General features: G+C 36.6%; 1 protein-coding gene across 1 annotated transcript in view; it reads right to left on the bottom strand.

Annotated features, from left to right (window-relative positions):
- The window catches only part of LOC107711680 (histone-lysine N-methyltransferase 2C-like), a 133,001-nt gene extending 114,446 nt beyond the window's left edge, over window positions 1–18,555 (bottom strand). Inside the window, exons 1-3 of the mRNA XM_016516698.1 lie at window positions 17,875–18,555; window positions 14,258–14,440; window positions 7,339–7,427 (exon numbers count right to left, since the gene is read on the bottom strand). Of these exons, the coding sequence (XP_016372184.1) occupies window positions 7,339–7,427; window positions 14,258–14,439 (271 nt within the window). The 5' untranslated portion in view covers window position 14,440; window positions 17,875–18,555. The remainder of the gene's footprint in view (window positions 1–7,338; window positions 7,428–14,257; window positions 14,441–17,874) is intronic.
- Between the last annotated feature and the right edge of the window lie 1,011 nt (window positions 18,556–19,566).

The following is a 19,566-nucleotide window of genomic DNA, read 5'->3' as shown; positions in this document are numbered from 1 at the left end:
ATTTACTATCGTGTGAGGCCACGAGAGAGGATTTGTGAAGTTAAACTGGTAGGTCACGTGACAATGACAAAATGGTGGATATGAATTTCATCCATACTATCTATAGTATTACTGTATATATACTTTGCAAAGGAAGTTTCAAAAGTTGTGAAGTTTCAAAACAAATATAGTACCTACTAGACACTTCGATTTCAGATGCAAATTAAGAATACCTTAGCGTCTGAATAGCAATATGCTACAAACACTGCAATGAGCTAAATGTTAGCATCTAAACAGCAATTTGTAAAACACTCTACAAACACCCTAAGAAAAAAACACCCTAGAAACAAGCTAAAACACTCAGAAAACCTTGAGCAACTGAAAAGCAATGCCCTGGCAACCATTTGCAACACTCCAGCATTGAGGCAATGGGTTTTGCACTGGCAAACATCACTCACATTTTCTTTAGAAAAAGTAAAAATGTAGTTAGAACAGCACTTGGGAAAAAGAATGAAAAGGCTGACAGCTTCCTCCAAGAAGCAGCTTTTGTTTTGTTTTTTAATCTTGAGTAGTTCTGGGTACTTAAGGGTCTTTTATAATTATGGCAAAGAGTGAAAAATTTAAGGGGGTCTGAATACTTTCCATACCCACTGTACTTCAGTGGTGACCTTGACACAGAGGTTATTTCAGGAGGCTAAGCAGTTACTGACAGCACCTTTAATGATGCCAGCTCGTATTATTGACTGCGGGGGTGTTCCAGCCTTCAAGGTCAGGGCTCCAGACTGCGAACAAATGGTTGCACTTTGCGACCATTTTTTCTGCCGGTGCGACTAATTTTTGTGAGCGGTCGCACTGGCACGACCACCGCGTTGTCCAACTCATTAGCGCTGCCATTTCTGTTGCATTTGAGAAACATCAAACGGCAAACTAAACAAAAGCGAAACTAAACCGCGCTACGTTTCAGCTGCGCAGCGCGTACCGTTTATCAGCTCGGACCACGACGCAAACAAACTTGCCCGAGCTCAGAACAGCTTTAAGGCCGTTTCACACTGAGCGCGATGCGAAAAAGCGAGGCGAATCGCCGACGAACGTTGCCTTCACACAGAGCACGAAACGACTGATCGCCTTCTGCTAATTCACGCCTGCACGCTAGGAGGTGCCGACCAGCAATGCATTTTTTTACTCAGATATGTATCTCATATATGGATTTAACATCGTCCACTGCTCAATATACAGCATTAAATATAGCTAAATAAAGTTTGGTTCTACGCCAGAAACACAAACTATCTATAATGCTTACAAGAAAACATCTTAAAATATAAATATAAGTACAATTAGCATCAAGCCACATTTGAACTTATTGTCATAAACATCCTTTATTGTTATAAAATTACCATGAGCTGCATACAAAACACATACAGAAAATATATCGTCATAATCATATGTCTATTTGCTTTCATATTTCATGTGTAGAAAAATGTTTCACTCGTTTTTTAAACACGGAAGATCTAGAGAGTTAACGAGCTCTGACTCATAACACTCGCGCACGTGGAAGAAAACGGACACTCCAGATCACATAATTCAATGGAGAATTTAGAAATTATATTAAGGACATGTGAGAATAAATCTGTTCTCAGATACCAAAGATACCAGGAACTCGGCATCCACTCTCTTCTCTCTACCGGGATACTCTTCTTCAGTGTTTGTTTACACTGATTTTCGAAACAGCGCCACCACTCGTGCAACAGCAGCTGCTCTGGGCACGTGATCTAAGCTCAAATCTGATTGGACGGCCCGTTTCATCGTTGAGCGACGGGGAAAAAAATCGACACACAGGACAGAAAAAAAATCCTCGCTTTTTCGCACCGCGAATGATCGTGCCTGGTGTGAATAGCCCCATAGGGATCTATTTTTTCGATTCAAAAGCGTCATTGCGCCGAATTTTCGCTTTCAGTGTGAAAAGCCCTTTACTCGGGAGCCAAAGTTGATTTCGCGACACTGTTACTGCACAGATGCAACAGTGCTGCGAGATCCAGTGAGAAGCGTTTGAATTCGCCACACAATAAGGTTGCTGCGAGATCTAGTGAGAATCATTCAAATTCTGCACAGAATTCTCTGTTATAACAGCACTGACATGCGTCAGGAAACCAGAAGCAGTAAAGCTAACTGTAACCATGGTGTTGTGGTAGAAATAGTCGAATGCATTACATTATTCATTTCAGGGTTTGTACAGCCTTTTGAGAGAGAAATTCAAGCACTTTTCAGTGGCTTTCAAGCATTTCACACAACTATTTCCAGCACTTTAAAGCCCTAAAATGATCCAGTTTGAATGTTATTTTTAATGGGCTGACCAAAATGTACTTTGTGGTGAACAAACACTTATGTAAAATAAAATAAAAATGCATCAAATCACAATTATAACCAGTAGACAGCAGCAGAGGAGCACTTATTGGCTTATTAGTCATTCATTTATACTTTTTCTCTATATTTTGAAATTATAAAATCACTCTTATAAAATATCAAATGATCAAGAAATCAGATTTTGTCAGAATTTTACACTTTTTTGTATATGAAGTAAGAAAAGTCACAAAGTGCCTTGAAAAGCAAACTTTTCTTCAACTTGCTACTAAATCACACATAATCACTGAAGTTGGTCAGTTCAGTATACTAGAAGAATAATGGTACATTTAATAAGAGTGGAATAGCCTATATACATTTTCTATATAAAAATTTGATTTTCCACCCGTTACTGTTGATAATAAAAGTAAATTTTGTATGCATCTTAACTCAAGCTTAGTGCTTTACTGTCAAATCTGTATAAACAATAAACAAAAGAAAAACAAGAAATGAACATGAACTATTATTAGTAACTGCACTTGCAAAACAATAGTAATTTTATGATTAAATTATCTATATTTTAATACTCCCACACACCACCCCCAGCGCTACCAAATCTGCTCCTGGTGCCACCATCCGTAGAACTTAGTGGCGCTGGTGCCACTGCTCTCAAATGTTAGTCTGGAGCCCTGAAGGTGAAAGTGACTTGAAATTCAAAGGCAATGCCAGCTCTCCTGTAGTGTCAGGACAATTCACCTGGTTATTACAGCTCCATGCAGGCTTCACAGAACCAATGCAGAAACTACTATGACAGTTTCAACTAATTCAACAGTGAGTAATGGTCTATATTGCAAATAAATACAAAAGCAGATTGTATTCTTCCAATATTACTACTTCAGGTTAAAGCAAAATAAATTTGCATTCATGATGATGCTAAATGTTGTGGGTTCCTGCAGCATTGGGGAGTAACTAAAAGTAGTGACACCTGAAGGTGTAATTCACCACTGGCAAGATGGGATTTTGATAAAACTTGGCTGTCCATGCAGTAGAAAGACAATTATTTCTTTTTAATTTGTGCTACGTGACTGAAAAAAAGAGAGAAAAGGTCTGTGGCATTAAATTTTGCTAAAAGCTAGGGAAACTTCAACACACACTGGGCTTGATCCGACTGTCAGTGGGTTGGTGATACCAAAATGCAGAAGTAAAAGCTGTAGTTTTAACTAAAGCCATGAAGCTGTCAAAAGTCCGCCGGATTTTGCATAGCTTTTCCAGTAACAAGACACATTGTACTGTGACTTTACAACTCTTTTATACAGTCCTCTCTCACTGATGTGGCATTAGAGAGTTATTATATTCATTATACGAAATCAGTTGAATGAATTGACATTTATCAACTCAAAAATAATTCCCAGATTAAAGTCCCTAACATGACATTTTTTATATTACTAGATGTTTTGCATTACTATTTTTACTCTGTTATATACAATACAGTTCAATGTTTAGGGTCAGTATGATTTTTAAAAAAAACTTTTTTTTATACTTTTATCCAGCAAGGATGCCTTAAATTGATCAAAAGGGGCAGTATGTATATACATGTATAATGCTACAAAAGATTTCTATTTCAAATAAATTTTTTGTTCTTCAATTACATTTTTTTTTATCATAGTTCCTAAAAATTATTAAGCAGCACAACTGTTTTCAACATTGATAATAAGAAATATTTTCAGCAAAATAACAACAAAAATAAGTAAAATATTTGTTAAATCAGAATATTAGAATGATTTCTGAAGATCATGTGACACTGAAGACTGGAGTAAATGATGCTGCAAATTCAGCTTTGCATCACAGAAATAAATTACATTTTAAAATATATTCAAATAGAAAGCAGTTATTTTAAATTGCAATAATGTTTCACAATATTATTGTTTTTACTGTATTCTTTGATCAGATATATGCAGCTTTGGTGAGCAGAAGAGACTTCTTTCAAAATCATTTGAAAATCTTACCAACCCCCAAACTTTGACTGTTAGCCTAATTTGAAAATATATAACTTATGGTAATTTAATTAAATTAATATTTTTTCTTGTAGATAATAATGTCTGTTTAATTTGAATGATTTCATAATGATGACAAAAGAACAGCACATCTCTTCTAAACAACCCAAAAAAAAAAAAACATTGCTGCACTAGTGAGGTGACAACACTTAAGAGTTAGGAGTAAGAATGAAAAACAATAATATTGATGGCTTCACAAAAACCCCTCTAAAGCTAAATAATATAAACTCAACTGTAACCAAAACAAGTAATTCACCTGCTTGTGAACCAGAACGTACATCATACCGTCAACAGAAGGCCACGAGCCACGAGCAGGCAAAACCTTGAAAAACAAACTTTTCTTCAATTTGCTACTAAATCACACATAATCACTGAAGTTGGTCAGTTCCATATACTAGAAGAATAATGGTACATTTAATAAGAGTGGAATAGCCTATATACATTTTCTATATAAAAATTTGATTTTCCACCCGTTACTGTTGATAATAAAAGTAAATTTTGTATGCATCTTAACTCAAGCTTAGTGCTTTACTGTCAAATCTGTATAAACAATAAACAAAAGAAAAACAAGAAATGAACATGAACTATTATTAGTAACTGCACTTGCAAAACAATAGTAATTTTATGATTAAATTATCTATATTTTAATACTCCCACACACCACCCCCAGCGCTACCAAATCTGCTCCTGGTGCCACCATCCGTAGAACTTAGTGGCGCTGGTGCCACTGCTCTCAAATGTTAGTCTGGAGCCCTGAAGGTGAAAGTGACTTGAAATTCAAAGGCAATGCCAGCTCTCCTGTAGTGTCAGGACAATTCACCTGGTTATTACAGCTCCATGCAGGCTTCACAGAACCAATGCAGAAACTACTATGACAGTTTCAACTAATTCAACAGTGAGTAATGGTCTATATTGCAAATAAATACAAAAGCAGATTGTATTCTTCCAATATTACTACTTCAGGTTAAAGCAAAATAAATTTGCATTCATGATGATGCTAAATGTTGTGGGTTCCTGCAGCATTGGGGAGTAACTAAAAGTAGTGACACCTGAAGGTGTAATTCACCACTGGCAAGATGGGATTTTGATAAAACTTGGCTGTCCATGCAGTAGAAAGACAATTATTTCTTTTTAATTTGTGCTACGTGACTGAAAAAAAGAGAGAAAAGGTCTGTGGCATTAAATTTTGCTAAAAGCTAGGGAAACTTCAACACACACTGGGCTTGATCCGACTGTCAGTGGGTTGGTGATACCAAAATGCAGAAGTAAAAGCTGTAGTTTTAACTAAAGCCATGAAGCTGTCAAAAGTCCGCCGGATTTTGCATAGCTTTTCCAGTAACAAGACACATTGTACTGTGACTTTACAACTCTTTTATACAGTCCTCTCTCACTGATGTGGCATTAGAGAGTTATTATATTCATTATACGAAATCAGTTGAATGAATTGACATTTATCAACTCAAAAATAATTCCCAGATTAAAGTCCCTAACATGACATTTTTTATATTACTAGATGTTTTGCATTACTATTTTTACTCTGTTATATACAATACAGTTCAATGTTTAGGGTCAGTATGATTTTTAAAAAAAACTTTTTTTTATACTTTTATCCAGCAAGGATGCCTTAAATTGATCAAAAGGGGCAGTATGTATATACATGTATAATGCTACAAAAGATTTCTATTTCAAATAAATTTTTTGTTCTTCAATTACATTTTTTTTTATCATAGTTCCTAAAAATTATTAAGCAGCACAACTGTTTTCAACATTGATAATAAGAAATATTTTCAGCAAAATAACAACAAAAATAAGTAAAATATTTGTTAAATCAGAATATTAGAATGATTTCTGAAGATCATGTGACACTGAAGACTGGAGTAAATGATGCTGCAAATTCAGCTTTGCATCACAGAAATAAATTACATTTTAAAATATATTCAAATAGAAAGCAGTTATTTTAAATTGCAATAATGTTTCACAATATTATTGTTTTTACTGTATTCTTTGATCAGATATATGCAGCTTTGGTGAGCAGAAGAGACTTCTTTCAAAATCATTTGAAAATCTTACCAACCCCCAAACTTTGACTGTTAGCCTAATTTGAAAATATATAACTTATGGTAATTTAATTAAATTAATATTTTTTCTTGTAGATAATAATGTCTGTTTAATTTGAATGATTTCATAATGATGACAAAAGAACAGCACATCTCTTCTAAACAACCCAAAAAAAAAAAAACATTGCTGCACTAGTGAGGTGACAACACTTAAGAGTTAGGAGTAAGAATGAAAAACAATAATATTGATGGCTTCACAAAAACCCCTCTAAAGCTAAATAATATAAACTCAACTGTAACCAAAACAAGTAATTCACCTGCTTGTGAACCAGAACGTACATCATACCGTCAACAGAAGGCCACGAGCCACGAGCAGGCAAAAGGGCAGAGAAAATGAGAGGAAGATGTGATTTTAAAAGGCTTTCAGCGGGCATTAGCTTCCACCGGCTGCTGCGAATCTCAATCACATGCTTTGAGAGGTGCTGGGCTGACTCCAGAACAGAAAGGCTGTGGCTGGAGTCAAATCCTTTCAATTAGAGCTAGAGAGCGGAGCCATGTGGAGACGGGCGAAAATCTCATCAATCCTGCTCAAGGAGTGTGGACGGCCGAGCCTCTCGAAAGCTCCTCCTCGGCCGGCTGAGGTTTGAGTTAGATTGACTGCGCAGCTGGGAAAGAAAATCAATTCTGGGCTCCACATTGTGATTTTGTTTATCAGTGGAACTGCCTCAGAGGAGAGGCGGCCTCGCTCTCTGACTCTTGAGGAAGGGGGATGTGACAGCTGAAAAGAAAAGACTGACACAGGAAACCCAGAGCAGTGGGAAAAGACATTTAAAGAGGGTATATGTGGGGGAGGAGAGAAGAAAAGAGAGGCAAAGCAAGCCAGGGTGAAAGTTAGACAAGGCTGCAGTTACCTGTCTCCTGTGTGCTTCCTGTTTCTGCAGTCTCCATTCCATCTGTGCTGTCTTCATCCTCCACCAGAGCTTTCCCTCGCCCCCGATTCCTGAGAAAGAGACATTTATTAGCACGCTTGCTTCAGGGAAGACTGGTTGAATTAGTTAAATACAGTCCCAGCTGTCGCTGATTCCAAAGCGAGTGTCCGCTGGCCCTGGGTGGGGCGGCCATGTTTGTGTGTGGGCACATTTGTATACGTGCACTGAAGGGGAAGTAACGGGAGCGAGACCTCTCATTAAAGCTTCTGTTCAATGCACGAGCATCATGAAGATGTCATTTCCTCATTTACTCAGAAGCCCTGAGGGCGGATGCACAACCCTGCTCTGGTGTCGCCACTCAAACCTAGATTGCACACTCAACCGGGTTTGATCTTCTTGGGGACTCATTCGCACAGGCAGCGTCCAGTCAGATCAGGTTTGGTCTGTTCACAGCATATGTGAGCATTTGAGCAGTGTGCTTCATCATGTGGTTTGCGTGAGATGTAATTTCACATTAATTAGCATTTTTACTCGAATTTAAAAGCCTGAACAATTATATACAATGAAATAAAAACCATTTATGGGATTAAAGCTTTGCTGGACACATGCATCTTGAAAGGAAAATAACAGTCTAACCAGAAAAGCAGAAAATGGTCTCTAGGTGTCAAGTGATGAAAAATAAGAGGGCTTGGAGATGTTGGGTGAGAAGGAAATTCATTTCAGAGGCCGAGTAAGAAAAAAGCTTTTGTGCACTGTTAAATGGAAGTGCATTTCCATTTCCACCTCAGAATAAAAAAATATAACATTTAAAAGAAACACTCCACTATTTTTGAAAATAGGCTCATTTTCCAACATGGTTTCTCCCGTTTATTATTATTATTATTATTTATTTTTGGTTAATGGACCATCTCCTACTTTTATAATGAATAAAAATTTCCAAAAATATTATATGGTTAAATCTATCTGACCAAACATTATATAGATATTTTAATTCAAAATCAAAAGAAAAAAAATATATATATATTTTGCATAAATAAATAAAATGTGTATTACAGCATTGAGAATCTAATGAGAAAGTAACATTTTTATTTAATTTGTATTACTTAAATGTAATTTTATTTTGGTTGTTTTGAGGTGGTATATGACCTGCACATGTTTACATGAGATTCCTCTACATATATATATGATAACTGTCCATATACAATAAAAATCAGTCATTAAAATGAATATTGTTAAGTCTTTCAAATGTGAACTTTCATGTCCTGGTATTAGAGACACTGTTAAGTACTGCCACAAAATGCACAGCAGACTAATAGAGAAGAAAAGTCAACTATTATCTAGTTATTCAAATAAATCAGGTTAATCATTTAAACCCATTATGATGATTATATTTATTCAGATCATTAAAACAGGCATGCGATGTGTGCAGAACAACAACCCAGGTTTCTTCACAGTGTGACGGAATACACTCCGTAAAAAAAAATCTAAATCTTATTCTCAGTCCACACATATTCCCAATCCTATAACATATCGCGTAGTCCTATTGTCTGCAACTCTAATAAAACAGACCTGGGAGCCATTCTCATCACGATCCACCAATTGAGAACCAGCTAACAAGCACATATCCATCTACAGCCAAACATCCATTTCTACACATCCGGCCCACAAATGCGCAAAAAACTAATTAAATGTAATCTTTTAAAAAATCTTTATCAGTCTTTGCCACTATCCTTCAATCCACTGGGTTTTACCCATTTGTTGGCATGGCATTTTTAATCCTTTAAAATATATAAAAATTTAATATGATCATTTTTTCTTTTATATATTTTAATAAGTACATGTCAGAATAAACATGTCGTTTAATTTTTACATAAATAAACAAAATGTTTACTGAATGACAATGGAACATTATTTCACCCAGATTTATTTAAAGTAAAATATTTTTTTTAATCTCATTTCTCAGGTCTATCTGTAGGCCAAATCAACATATATAAAATATTAACATACAACCAAATAAAAAAATGCAATAAAATTATAATACTTATAATAATAACATAAAACAATTTACTGAACTAAAATAAACATATTTATGCACAGTTATATAAAATATGTATACAATATTAACTAAAAATTAACAATATAAATGAAAACAGAAAATGTGTATTATTCACATTTTGTCAAGCTTTCAGTAAATTACATTGTTGTTAATCAACCAAGCAGGAAAACCTATCGGTTGATGCTGATAATCTCAAAAGAGCTGATATAAATTAACTTGAACATTGCCAAATGCAAGTAAAAATGGTCTTTGTAGAATTTCATGCCAGTATATCTTCTCTTTATTAGGAACTACAACCAACTGATACATACTGAAACTTTTTTTTCCCCCTAAAAACCACCAAAATAAAAATAGGAAGAACAAAATCACAATGTGTTTACGTTTTTGTGCCACTGGCTCATCTCATACTGTGAGCGACAAAATGATGATGAGGTATCTGTTCGTAACAAGATAATAATTGAGCAAAATAATCCCATTATCATAGGGACAAATATGTATTTTTAAACAAAAACGCTAAATACAGCTTCACTGTTGAAACATTTATTGCCTGTAAATATGGCCAACCATTTGCATGAGCTCATATGAGTAAGTAAACAAAGACTGGAGTCTGAGCTTAATGTATCTAGTTCAAATATTACTTGTCAGAGGACAAAGACGTTTGTAAGCTGAGCACCAAGGTAGCCAATGGGAAAATCATTTAGCACACATATAACACAAACATGCTAATTTAGCACATCCCTATATGCCACACAATGAAGCTAATATTGTTCAGACAGGTTCATTCATAATGCACTTCAGTTTCGATTGATTTGGACCGTATACCTTTAGAGTACATCTTCAGCTATTCAAACTGGTTGGATGGAGGCACCACAGAATGAATTGTGTTAACGCCCAAACCCAAGATGGCTCTGTAGTAGACAGAAGATTAAATATGTAATCACGATTCCCAGACAGCCAAACATCAACTCTGTCTGGATGAGGAAACATGAAAATGTCCTACTTATGAATGGTCTTTATTGATGTCAACGAACAAACGGAACAATATTTGAACAGCTTTTCTGTAGCTCAAACAGTAGAGCATGGCGCTAGCATTAGCAACACCGCGGTCATGGGTTCGATTCCAAAAGAATGCATGAATGCAATGTGAATCCCCTTGGATAAAAGTGTCCGCTAAACTCATAAATGATATTCATTTAATTTCAACATTAAAAATGCCATTCGCAAACCATTTTACTTCCATAATGGGATTTGGTGAAACGGTATTCAACGAGAATAAAACTGAATGAAGAATATGGCATCATGAAAATTTTAATGGCTGATTTAAATTACGTTTAAATACTAGACCTTAGTCTCATTCAGGAATAACATCATAGCCTGACAGGTATGATGTCATTTAGCCTCCACCTGCAATTGCCAGTCATGTGTCACTACGTAATGCTGACGTTGTTTGTTTTAAAACCCTGTGTTGGCTCTGCAAAGCGTTAAATGTCACAGGTAAAATAAAAATCGTCATTCAACACAGACATTTAAAACTTGGTATTTTTGTGCATATATACACATAGGTACTGGTCTATGTGTTCGCAAAACGAAAAGAGTTAGAACACAGTAATGCATGGCCCATTTAGACGTGCTCGGCACCCAACCCCCAAGCCCAGAGACCTATAACTTATCCCCATGATCCCACCATAGAATGAAAGAGAAAAGTAGAAAGTAGAGCCAACACAGGATTTTGGTATAAATCCTGGAGTGGAGTTTTATGGAATGGATTTCAAATGTGATGCAAACAGACCCAATGGTTACCTTCAAAAATATGCGATCAAATTCAATCGAACCCTTAGAGACCCACTAAACTGAAGATGTAGGCTAAAGCAAGCAACAAAAGGGACTGTAAAACAACAAACTGAAGAATTCTTTTATTAGCTGTGTTTGCCAAGGCAAGCAGCACTATTGCTATCATTAACAATTAAGGATTTCAACCAACATATAATACTAAATATTAAATGTGTAATTGGTCAAGCACTGTTTGTGATACAGACTTGAATGACACCTCAAACCACGTGGCTTGATGAGGAGAGGAATGCCGTTATTTTTCTAAGCATTCAGACTTCTTGGCAGATGATAAGATGGGTGAAAAAAACCCAGATTACACTGAATGGAATATCATACTTGGGTTTGGATCTGTTGTCTTGGGCTAGTAAGCAACCACAACACTGCGAACCTACAGCCTCAAATTACCTTAGCAACCGCATAGCAACCACCCACAACACCCCTAGCATCATGGTTGCAGCTTTTCCACAGGAAAGGTAAGGTACTATTAATTTCATATTGACTTTGATTTTTGTAGGAAATTTAACCCAATTCTTAATATATTACAAAACCATGAATTATAATGTCTAATAAGTGTTCGATTAAATACTTCACAAAGGTCATGTTTTCGTCAAGAATTGATGACATTCAGATCACTGAGATATGATTTTCTGTAGAAATGCTTTGAAATAATATGCATAGTAAAAAAAAAAAAAAATTACAAACACAAAAATATACAAATAAACCCAAATTTACAAATAATTTACACTTTTTTTTTTAATTAGGAAGTTGATGGACACCAAGCAAAAGTCCTGGCATCTTTACATCATGAAAGACTTAAAGGGATAGTTCCCCCAAAAAAGAAAATTACCCCATAATTTACTCACCCTCAAGCCATCCTAAGGTGTATATGACATTCTTCTTTCAGACCAATACAGTTGGAGTTATATTAAAAATATCCTGGTAATCGCAGTGAATGGGTGGTGATATTCAATAGAAATCCAATAAACTGTGCACATCCATCATAAAAAGTACCTCACATGGCTCCGGGGGGTTAATAAAGACCTCCTGAAGCGAATCAATACGTTTTTGTAAGAAAAATATCCATATTTAAAATGTTATAAACCGTAATCTCTAGCTTCCGCTAACTGTCGTGCGCGCGTTCATGAGAGTGGTGTTCCAGCGGATGACATAGGCGTAGCATAAGCTCCTGTGAGAATATGCCAGTCTCGCGAGAACCAACGTTTGTTTACAGGAGCAAAAGGAAGCAAAGGAAAACCAGTCTCTTGGCTTATATCGAAATCCTCTGACATTTTCCTTTACAAATCCTCATTTTGTACTTCTAATTTGTGACCAGGTTTTGTTTTGCTCTCTCCGTTGCGCTTCCACATTCGTCACTTCTCACCGGAGCTTACGCTACGCCTACATCCTACATCATCCGCTGGAATGCCACTCTCTCGTGAACGCACGCACGACAGTTAGCGGAAGCTAGAGATTACAGTTTATAAAGTTTTAAATATGGATATTGTTCTTTCAAAAACTTATCAATTCGCTTCAGGAGGTCTTTATTTACCCCCGGAGCCATGTGGGACACTTTTTTATGATGGATGGGCGCAGTTTATTGGACTTCTATTGGACTATTGAATAATACCACCCATTCACTGCCATTGTAAAGCTTGGAAGAGCCAGGACATTTTTTAATATAACTCCGATTGCATTCATCTGAAAGAAGAAAGTCATATACACCTAGGATGGCTTGAGGGTGAGTAAATAATGGAGTAATTAAAATTTTTGGGTGAACTATCCCTTTAAGTTTTACAAGACTCTTATATTTGAATATTTGGTATGATATGCATTTAAATGTTGATGTTAAATAGCTGATATAAGCAGAGCTGCAAATTCCATATTATGAATTCAATATATTAATTAATTCTATATTACACTACCATTCAAAAGTTTGGGGTATGTACATTTTTTTTTTTACATATATAAATTTATTATGTTACAAAAGATTTCAATTTCAATATCTATTTTAAAAAAAGTATCATGGTTTCCACAACATTATTAAGCAGCAAAATTGTTAACATTAATATGAATCAGAAATGTTTCTTGTGCACCAAATCAGCATATCGGAATGATTTCTGAAGGATCATGTGACACTGAAGACTAATGATGAGAAGAGTAATGATGCAGAAAATTCAGCTTTGCATCACAGGAATAAATTACATTTTAAAATGTATTAAAATAAAAATAGAAAGAAAAAAAAAACGGTTATTTTAAATGTTAATAATATTTTATAATATTACAGTTTTATTGTACTTTTTATCAAATAAATGCAGCCTTGGTGAGCATAAAAGACAACGTGGTGTTGTGCAGCTTGCCTGTGAACAACGGCTCTGTGTAGTAAATGCTGCTTCATGTGAAAGCACGCACGTGATGGAGATTTACCGCTGATTACAGAAGCGTCTTTACTGACAAGATGCGCATTAAATATCGCATGCGATTTATCGTGCAGCCCTAGAAAACAACACATTATTTTACACCAATGGACATCCATTTTAAAATAAAATGGGAAATAAATTTGCTGAAGTCCAACCACAAACACGTAACTGATTGGTCTGTTGTTGGTGAACATTTTGAGGTGACATGCAGCTTTCATGTCATCAATGTTGACAGCATCCAGTTTACATTGCTTCCAGCTTAGACAAAGGTTGATGATACACGGGGCAACTTTTTTTGAGCAGTGTTGCTTGGGTACTTTCTCACTGAAAATAGACCTATCTGGATACTTAAGATTGGTCATGGGCCCTGTGTATAACCTGGTTGCCCATAACCAAAGTTGCCCAGCAATATTGCTCAAAAAGTTGCCCCGGTGTATCATCAGCCATAGAGTTTGACCAATAGGATTAATTTAATAAGAATATACAGTACTAACACTATTCTTCATTTTTAAGACCAATAATCCTCATTTTTTTAAGACATTTAGACTTCCAATTTTATTCAATAATGACAGCAATTTCGAAGTTTAATTGAACTTACTTCTTTCTCTGTCTGGGCACAGACTGAAGCGGTGTTGCTGTGGATAACACGTCCTTGCGAGGGCGGCCCCGGGGCCGCTTATCTGTGGGGGCCGGACTTCCAGTGGGAGTGGCCCCAGAGCTGCTAGGAGGTGGCGAGGGTCCTTTGTCAGAGGGGTCTAGACTTTTCTCCTCTGATGACATTCTGTGAGAAAAATTATGTACAAGTAATATATTAGTTTCACAAAAATAATGATGCTACAAAATGCTACATTTCCAGGAACGCTTTCAACGCGGCAAGTTTTAAAACACAACATTCTCCAACCAGTGAGGTTTTAATTCTATTTTTATTAAACACTGGTAACGCCAGAGGACAAAATAATCCCCGAGCTTAGTACTAAAATATTTTAATAAGCTCATATGATTTGCTCATAATACGGAGTCCAACTCTCAACTGAACCACCATGAAAATTAGTCAAAATAAGTGTTAGCACACTTTATTAATTCCAATATAAACAATCCTCACAACGCTGTTTAGTTGTTACGTTTGATACCAGAGCAAAAACCAACACACTTCAAATTTTTCACTCAATTTAAAAGAGTTATGTGATTTTTTTAAAAGGAAGTTCAGTTCTTGAAATGATGGGAAATCGATCTATAAATTAATCTATCTATAAATAATCATTTTTATCTTGTGACATATTAGCACAGCATGATGTACATGGGTCTCTATGCTCCAATAAAGAGTAAACACAACACAGTTGTAGGTGACAGACCAAGTTTCGGTCATGTTTTTGTATTCTTTCTGAATGTTGTGCACATTGTTAGTCGCTGCTCTGCTGGATCCCCAGTGCTGACCCTTGCGCCTGCTCTGCGTGGTGCTTCTGCCATCCTGTCCACTCAGCTGACAAGGCATACTGCCAACGGGATGCTGTCTTTTCCGGGAACTACGTGGGATCCCTCCCTGGGCTGCTCTCATTGTATCCTGCCTTGAGTAAACAATTAGACCTCACATGGTTGAGTTAAGCCTTCAATGAGGCTGTGTGCATTGCTATTAGTGCATACGTACACAATGTCTGTGGTAGCGGTTTAAAGACCTCATGAAATGACTTGGTGAAAGCATTTTTCTTTCGTGTTGATTTCCTACTGAAACAGGAAGCTGGGGAGAACGAATCGAAGAAACTATCTCCTATTTTTAAACAGCCATATTTCAGATAAATAGTGTTCATATCGATATCGGAATTATATCGTATCGACCGAAATTAAGAAATATATCGCAATTTTGGCCATATCGTCCAGCCCTAGCCAGAAGGCTTTAGTTTACATCACAGCTGAGACGCATGAGCTGCTACATGCTATTGCTAGAAAAAGGCTATATTGGGGGAGGGACATTATCATTCTAGAGAGCATTTGATTGGATAAACATTTGTTTACGCCCCTGAGTGCAAGATGACTCATCAATATTTTCAGTTCTTTTTCACAGAAGAAAAAAAAACTGCATACATCCGCTGCATTTAGTTTGTCAACTTAAAATAAATGAGACATGAACTAAAAAGTCGCAAAACTCCAATTCTGATTTCATGAGGTCTTTAACAGGAGAAAATATCAGCATATGGACCTGACGTATAATGACAAGGGTTTAAAGGTGTCTTTTAAAACTATTCTAACACAATACATCTGCAGAGTTCATAGCAAACATCAGCCCGTGGTTAACATCTGCATCAGCCTTGCAAGTGCAAAGGATTTCCAAACCTCTCAAGAGGTATTAAAAATACATTAAAAAAACTAAATAAGTTATTTGTAAAGGTTACAAAAGGATACAGACCTTTGAATCTTTCCCTCTATTCACTCTGCATGTACAGAATAACGCTGCTTCATAATTATCATTAACCTCAATGGATTCATTTTACGACAATTAGTTACATTTTTGTATCTCTACATGCAATTTAAAGTTTTCACTTAAGTTTTAGTCAGATGTAATGACATTGATCATAAACAGGTTTTTCTAACACAACATGGTAGCAGCACCAGCTAATGCATTCACATGTACATTATATTTGTGTTTAAAATGCATTAATGTATATTTGTGTATCTTTGCCGTCTACATTTGATACTGCTGCGATTTTGCACCTGCATTTCCCATTGGGCTCAATAACAATCTACATAAACTCTATAAAACTAAATGTACTTGATGTGGTAACAACTAACCTAAATGGTTAAATTCAAGTAAAAAGTTATTTAATATAATACTCAAATCAACTTAACTTAACAATAGGGTTAGAGGGCCTACTGTGTGTACCCTAATTTCCCAATGAGGTTCAATAAAGACCTATCCATCTAGCTATGCCATTTGGATCTCTAATGTCTCCATCTATCTATGAAATGATGAAGTAGCATTCAATCAGCCATGTATACAGGACTTCTTTTGAAGTTAACTAGATTTGTGTTTAAAATGCATTAATGTATATTTGTGTATCTTTGCCGTCTACATTTGATACTGCTGCGATTTTGCACCTGCATTTCCCATTGGGCTCAATAACAATCTACATAAACTCTATAAAACTAAATGTACTTGATGTGGTAACAACTAACCTAAATGGTTAAATTCAAGTAAAAAGTTATTTAATATAATACTCAAATCAACTTAACTTAACAATAGGGTTAGAGGGCCTACTGTTTGTACCCTAATTTCCCAATGAGGTTCAATAAAGACCTATCTATCCATCTAGCTATGCCATTTGGATCTCTAATGTCTCCATCTATCTATGAAATGATGAAGTAGCATTCAATCAGCCATGTATACAGGACTTCTTTTGAAGTTAACTAGAGAGTGAGTCAATCAAATGCACGAATACTTTTGAACACCATTCATAAGGTACGTACAATGCATACCTCACAAAAAGATATACTGGAAATGATTTGATATCACAACACATGCAGGAACCAGAGGGACAGCCTTGGTGAAACAACAGAAGCACACAAAGCAAGTGCTTCTTCACATGAGGGGGGCATGTCCAGCTTTTTGCCTTTGTTCAGTTGTCTCCAGAGCTTTGTTTCAAAACCTTATATACGCAGGGTGCCAATAATACCATCATGCCATGAAATACTCCAACGTTTTCCATACTTAATATTTTTTATAAAACGGGAAAAACACTACTCTGAAGGAGAGAGTCGGATTTGAACTCTTTAGGGAGTCCAAAGGCTAAACCTACCTGCACGCCAAGTATCTCTGCTCTCCAGAGACGCAGCATTTATGATGATAATCGCATGCCAAGTGGTGTGAGAGTGGAAATATGACTGTAAATGCGCAAGAAAGGCTATAAGTGGATACAGTAGAGGCCTTGCAGCCCGTCTGATTAACTTGTGAACGTTACTCAAGCCTGAAGTCGCCTATCCAAGCGGGAATCATATAACGGCCAATTAAAGGCAGTGGACACTAAAGATGCAGGGCGTTTTTAGCCGTACTTTGATGGTTTTTATAGTAAATAAGGAGGTTAGCGAGAATATAAGATGAAGAACAGCTGCACACTCGGTCGAAATGAAGTGTTCGCGTGCAGAAAGGCGACAGAAACGACAAAAGCGCTCGCAAATATTGGCGAGAAACACACACAACACACTCGTCGATCGATATTTACTTACCTCTTCGACCCTAGCAATTTTTATTTATTTCCTTCATGACATGAACCGTCATATACGTGACTTATAGTACTTTTGTTTAGTGTTTGTGGCGCTGGGGGGGTTGGGGAGGAATACACCACTATTCCTCAGGGAAAATAAGCCAGCGTGACAAAGCGATATCTTCTGCGATTCTGTACACGTATTCCAGTAAAATCCACTTTTATGTGCGGAAAATCTGCAATGTGTAATCCATAGGCAGAAAGCACCCGCTTTCCTTCGGTTTGAGCGGATCACTTTTCTTTATTCCGCTTCATCCCACATCGCCAAATCCTCGCGGGTTACATCCCTCATCCGAAAACAAGCCATACCGACCGCTATCTGAGCTCCTGCGAGGAGATGACAGGAGCCGAGCCCTGGCCACATTCGAGAAAATACAGCCCAAAATATCCTCGAATGAGGGAAAACCGAAAGCAGATTTCGCTTTCAAGCCTGACGATTTCGATCAACTCGCGGAGCAAGCTGCAATTTCGAGCAATAGGCTTTTATTAACGCTAAACACGTCGAGATGATCTCCTTTCCTGGGTATTCACAATTTGTACAAGCAAAAAACGATTATTGGACGCGACTGTAGAACGGAGAATAACGTAAAACGTTACATTTCTGCATTGGTACAAATATTAAAGTTGTAGCTTTGACTCCATGGTAGCCATATTTGAGTGTAACCGAATCACGCCCTGCGAGCGACACCATGATAAATAGTGCCACAGCATTAAACACGGCACTCAGAGGAATGACACCTTCTCATTTAGAAGTGAATGCCGTTATCCTTCATAATAAGACTAGAATGTATTTTTAAATAACATAATGGCGGTTTCACAAACGCCAGTGCAAAATAAAAATAATATAAACTGACTCTGCGGAGTGATACGTTGGAGCGCTCAGCAGGTGAGGCGACTTTTTTTTCACGCACAGAATTTCTGCAAAACGCGGAACGGATTCTCGTACAAGAACCAATCGGCCGGTCTTCAGTCTCCATCCAGGCCATGAGGTCATGTGGTTGTGTTCCATTGACTTTAAAGGGATACTCCACCCCAAAATGAAAATTTTGTCATTAATCACTTACCCCCATGTTTACGGTTGAACCACTGATGGCAGATGGACTATTCTGACGATGCTTTTCATACTTTTCTGGACCTTGACAGTGTATTTTACTTGGCAGTCTATGGGACAGTCACAAGCCTCCCGGTTTTCATCCAAAATATCTTAAATTGTGTTCCGAAGACGAACAAAGCTTTTACGGTTTTAGAACGACATGGGTGTAAGTGATTAATAACAAAATTATCATTTTGGGGTGGAGCACCAAGAGCTTGTAACACTCCAAAGAGAAAGGAAAAATTGACATTACCATCATAAAATAGCTTATTTAGATGTGTGAACTGCATTTGTAAATTGCTCAATAACAAGTTACCTGGAATATTTCAAAATATATTTTCAAAAGAACACTGAGATAAAGCACAAGTCAGGAGATAAACACATATAAACACATTATAAATTATGATTAAAAAGACTAAAAAGAGGCTGGTGGACATTTTGAATGTGCAAGTAAGTCTTTAGCGCAAAAATTGGTCATAATTACCTATGACAACAAAATTAGAAGCATTCTAGGCTGGAAAAGAGCAAAAACACTCCTTTAAATCCACAATGAGTTTTATT

The sequence above is a fragment of the Sinocyclocheilus rhinocerous genome, unplaced genomic scaffold (genome assembly GCF_001515625.1).
Source record: "Sinocyclocheilus rhinocerous isolate Xijiao unplaced genomic scaffold, SAMN03320098_v1.1 scaffold807, whole genome shotgun sequence".
NCBI classification, from domain to species: Eukaryota; Metazoa; Chordata; class Actinopteri; order Cypriniformes; family Cyprinidae; genus Sinocyclocheilus; species Sinocyclocheilus rhinocerous.
Note: the sequence above shows the minus strand (reverse complement) of the source record. Positions and strands in the feature narration are given on the sequence as shown.